This window comes from Mus caroli, chromosome 10 (assembly GCF_900094665.2).
Source record: "Mus caroli chromosome 10, CAROLI_EIJ_v1.1, whole genome shotgun sequence".
Taxonomy (NCBI): Eukaryota; Metazoa; Chordata; class Mammalia; order Rodentia; family Muridae; genus Mus; species Mus caroli.
In genome coordinates, this window is record NC_034579.1 from 35,490,327 (window position 1) to 35,495,720 (window position 5,394).

The following is a 5,394-nucleotide window of genomic DNA, read 5'->3' on the forward strand; positions in this document are numbered from 1 at the left end:
TTCCTTTTTTTTTTTTTTTTTTTTTTAGGTTCTCATGTAGTCTCTTCCTCACAGTCTAGAACTAGTGGGCAAAGCTTTCTGGTCCTCTCTCTTCAGGGGCAAGGTAGCTAATTTATACATCACAGGAAATAAAACAGCTGTGAATATGGCTGAGCCCAGACATGTGTACAGAATTACTGGCAGATCTGGGTAGTGTCCCTGAAGAATTCCGATCACCGCAGGAATGGCCATATCTCCCAGGGCAGCGCCAATTACAAAGAATGCTGCAGATTTCCCAGTTAAGGTGGTGTACTGCTCAATCCAGGAGATGCCGCTGGGAAACGTGGCTGCCATTGAGGCTCCATACACAGAAGTCGCGATCCAGAGACAAAGAGGGCTCTTGTCAAAAAGCACCAGAAAGAAACATGAGACCAGGCTGCCAATGTTGCTCAGCACGATCATGGTTCCAGGCTGTAAGAATGTCGCAAAGAAGATGGCCAGGCCCCTGCAGGCTGCAAAGGCTCCCCAGAAGACTGAGTTCAAGCCAGCTGCCTCGCTCTCTTCCATGCCAACATGGGTGGTAGCGAAGGAGAATACGTAGGAGCCGTATGTTATCTCAGCTCCCACATAGAAGAAGAAGAAGAGGAAGAGGAGGCATAGCAGGGCCCTGTGATATTTAGCCCTTCGAGCTCCCTCAGTAGATGCTCTGGTTTTTTTCTGCCTTGAATGTTTCTTACAAAACAGACCAAACAGAAAGACAGAAACTACTAAAATATAGGTGCCGTTGGAAGCATATGCCCACAGCAGATTCATGTCATCGGGTACCGCAAACACGGAGTCTGAGGCGCCTTTGGAGGATCGGTTCAGCATCAGAGGGTCAAGGTCGGACTCGGTGTGGTTCTGAGCAGGTGCTGTTGTACCCCAGGCCAATTTAGCCAGCAGGGGAGCCAGAAAGGCACCCAAGGCGAAACTGAAGTGCAAGGCCTGCATTTGTGGGGCTCCTTTGTCCCCCCAGAGATCCAAGATGAGGACATTTGCACCTGCCAATGAAACATGAGGAATAAAGTTAAATTATCAACTCATGCAGGAACAACCCAACAAGTCATTACAAAGAGTCTGAGCCTGTGTCACACAGTGGGAATGCTACGACATTCTAAGTAACCCAACCTTAGCCTCAAGTGACTCTGATTAAGGGAATGACCCATGAACTCCAGAAAACTATGTGTTGTAATATCTCAGGTTCATATATGGACTACTACAAGCTGGGGAACCACTACCCACTGGAGCCAGGCACACTAGCAAAGGGCTGTTAAAACAGTGTTGCCACCACACTGGAGAGCAATACTATAGCACTGTAAATGTCTGAAATGTATGTGTTTACTCGGCAAAACTTTTATCATCAGATTGGCCAAATGACAAAGCTTTCTGGCAACCACTTGAACATCAATGTGGGTGAAATCAATGTAAAATGTTCCACCAGAAACCTGAATGCTCTAAGAGCTGCTGTTCCCATTACAGGAAACAACCGCACCTTTCAGAATCCACACAGCACTGTCTGAACACCTGTAAGGGTTTGAAAAGCCCTAAGCACCGAGCCTTTGGCTATTTTATTTTAACCAGATATTTTGAGATAAGCATGTAACTTTGCAACCAAGTGAAACCTGAGCTAAAAAGTACTGTGTGATTTATCAGATAGCATTAGAACATCAAGGGACACTGCAGTCAGGAAGGGGATCGATGCCTTGCCCAGCCATCATCTGAGATGCTTCCTTCCTGCAGCAAATAGGAACAAGCACTGAGATCCATGATCAGACATCACACACACAGGCGCACGCACCCACACACATACACAGACAGCTAGGTAGACACAGTGATAGACACAGAGATACAGACAGACAGACACACATACATACATACATACATACAGACACAGACAGGCACAGAGACATAGACAGACAGATAGACAGACAGACAGACACACACACACACACACACCTTGGAACACTCAGCCCTAAACTTCTTGTCTCCATCAAAACTCTCCCCTCAGAGCTCAGGGACACATGAGAGAAAAGGCAGAAAGAACATAAGAGCCTGAGGACATGAAGGACACTAAGAAAACGAGACCTCTAAATCAACATGAACACAGCTCATATGAACGCAGAGAGTGGAAGCAGCGTGCGCTGGGCCCGCACAGGATCTTCTCGAATATAAGATGGCTTCCAGATTAGTGTTTTTATGGGGTGCCTGAGTGTGTGAGTGGGGGAGGGGTCTCTGTTTCTTGTGCCTTAACTTGGGCTGTTTTCCTTCTTTTTGTTTGTTTTGTCCAATTCCAAAGTGCAGGTTTTTGTTTTATCTTATATTTTATTATAATCTCTTAGATGCCTGTTCTTTTCTAATGAGAGACAGAAGAGAGTGGATCTGGATGGTAGGGATGGTAGGGAGGAAGTGGGAGGAGTGGAGAGAGGGGAAAGGCTAGAAAAAATTCCCTTTTCAATAAAAGAAAAGAGAAAAACCATCAAGAGAGGGCTAGAGAGCAGGTGCTGAAGGAAAGTGCACATCGTGTGCGCTGCTTAATAGGGTTTCAAATAGATATTGGCATATAGACAAACTATACCGTTGAAGACTTAGGACACCTAAGAAAAATTAAAAGGAAAGTAAGAAAGTATCAAAGGGCTCGTTTTCTCTTGGCTCAGAAAACAGGGTGTATTTTAGCTGTATGTCTGCTTCAGTGCTTTCTCAGCCAAATGCTGGCCATGCTTGATTTTAACTATCAATTCCTCTTTACAGTGATGAAATTTATCCCCAAGTGAAAGCCCATTTCTCCTGCACTGCCAACCACAGATGGGGACTTTTCTAAGTTTAGCTCCTGTTACTCTGTCTCTCATAGAACAAAGGCACTAAGTTGGCTGTTCAAAGCTCAATTCCCAAATCAGCACAAGTGTAGCTGCTACAAGGGTGTACTGTCTGCGTTCCCCCACCCCCACCCTGGGACCAAGTCAGAAAGTCTGTGCCATTTCCAAAGTATGCAAGGACAGTTGACACCACCTGCTGGACCATTCCAGAAGCATTCCCAGCCCTAGAGATGACACTGCAGGCGTCACATACCTGTATCCACAACACCAACGGAAGCTCCAAAGACAGACATGGTGATGATCAATAAGACTGCTGTCTTGCAGAACGGGATGAGATAAAGTCCCGCTGCAGTTGCCACCATTGAGGCTCCTGGGGAGAAAGGAAGAGAGTCAGTCAGTTACTGGAGCTGGGGTTGTAACTCAGTAGTGGAAGTCTTGTCTAACATGCACGAGCCCCTGGGTCTGATTCCCCACTGCAAAAAATAAACTTTCATATTTAAAAAAATGAGAATAAGCTATAAAAACCTGTATCCCTCAGGATCGCAAAAACCTATAAGAACATAAAAAAATAAGACTGAGTTAACACAGAGTTGCAGCTTCTACAGTGGTTATGTAAAACCATGCAAATTCTAAAAGGCTTTTTGTAACCTAAGATATAAATTACTGTGACTTAAATACGATTATAGCGCTATTAATAATAAATTATACAGCAAAGCAAAGTTTAATAGCAAAGGAAACAGGCCAGAAATTTACTACTGCCACACATATAAGAACATAGAAGAGTCTAGTTGTGAGTTAACAATGCTTTTCATATAAAAGTTCTGATTAAATGTTCCTAAATTAATTAGTTTGGGGGAATAGGGAGGGAAATATAAGAAGGACCATAATAAGTTATTTATTCATTAAATATAATAAATTGTTTATTCATTAGCAATAACTTATTTTCCTTGTTTTGTGTCTTACATTTACCAATTTTCCATAGTTGTGTCAATTTATTGGGAAAATTACACTAAGAGCTTTGCCGTCTTTTCAGGATGGGGAAGGCCCAGTCTGGGTTCATCTGCGATACTGGGCAACAGAGGCAAAAGCAGTCTATACCATGTCTCTCACAAACCCCTTCCCCTTCATGCTCAATCCCGAATCCACAGAATCAGCCAGGTTCCGGACCCCGTTGGCCGTAGAAGCCCAGCGGGCCCCACCCCCACCCCCCTCCCGCAGAGCTTCAGGGTTATCTGGCGGAGGCACATGTACCTAGAGTGGAGCCAAACTCACAATAAAGGTCTGCATTGCTCAGGCTTGCCAACACTCACTTCCGGGGGCCCATCGGGTTTCCAGGGTCATCAGTACACACTCACTCCTGTTGCCAAGAACAGGGACTCTAGACACCCAGCTTCCAGGGAGCGACACCCCGCCCCGCCCACATCTGTTGTCAAGCATTCTGCAGGCTGTGCTGTCCACATAGAAACTAAGGGGTAAAGTTGCGACAGGCATGGAACAACAAAGGCTGGTGTTTACTCACCCATAAGAAAGAATTGATTTATGTGGTCAAAGAGAACCCCGCCAATCATGGTGCCACACAAGAACCCAGTGGCACGGCCCACGAAAATCAGAGACAGGCTGCTGATGTTTCTGCTGACATTCTCTGCCAGGTCTTGAAATGTGGGTCCCAGGATAGCAACACTAATTCCCTAAAATTTAAAACAGACAAAACCTTTTTACTTACAATAATTGAAAGAGTGTCTAAAGAGAGCGGTAACAGATTGTTTATCATGGAGTGGCGCGATGGAAGACTGTGGTTGCTTTTGAGATCCGCAGCAGTTCAGGAAAATCTACAATGGCAAACAATTATTGCTAAAGCAATATGATCCTTTGGGTTTTGTCTATGTACAGCCTTCAATTTTAAGACTTCATACAGCTATTTTGAGAGAGGGTTTTTGTAGCCCCAGCTGGCCTCAGACTGAGTATCCAAGCATGGCCCTAAACTCATCCTTCTGCCCCCACCTCGTAAGTGCTGAGTTTACAGGTGTGGACTTTCAGTCCTAATATAAAAATTACACACAATTCTGCTGGGTTTTTTTCTCAATCTTTTTCCATATGATGTAGTCATGAAATAGTTTTGCATATTTTCAAATGTACTTTATGCAGATGTTAACCTGGCCTAAAGGCAGAGATATACAAGCCTAGCAACTCAGGTGGCTGACACAAAAGGGTACAGAATTCAGGACCTGCCTGATCTAGCATGAGTTCAGAGTTAGCCTGAGTGAGAGAGACACTGCCTCAAATTTAAACAGCAGGGCTCCGTGAGTGGAGAGCTTGCCACGCAAGCATGAGGTCCAAGTTAGAGCTCTAGAATTCACATGTTAGAAAGCTGGGCCTGAGGACGCGTGCTGGCAGCTCCAGAGCTGCCTTGCTGGCCTCCCAGCCTAGCCTCATGGCAGACTTCCAAGCCAGTGAGTGACTTGTCTCAAAATATGTGACAGCACCTGAGAGAAATGTTAGAAATTCTAATGAATACAAGAGGGGTGAGCCGGGCGTGGTGGCGCACGCCTTTAATCCCAGCACT

General features: G+C 45.1%; 1 protein-coding gene across 1 annotated transcript in view; it reads right to left on the reverse strand.

The window, feature by feature from the left end:
* Positions 1–5,394, reverse strand: part of LOC110303227 (sodium-dependent glucose transporter 1A) — a 19,164-nt gene continuing 13,770 nt past the window's right edge. Inside the window, exons 2-4 of the mRNA XM_021174244.2 lie at positions 4,351–4,519; positions 3,085–3,201; positions 1–1,019 (exon numbers count right to left, since the gene is read on the reverse strand). Coding sequence (XP_021029903.1) covers positions 49–1,019; positions 3,085–3,201; positions 4,351–4,399 — 1,137 coding nt within the window. The 5' untranslated portion in view covers positions 4,400–4,519 and the 3' untranslated portion in view covers positions 1–48. The remainder of the gene's footprint in view (positions 1,020–3,084; positions 3,202–4,350; positions 4,520–5,394) is intronic.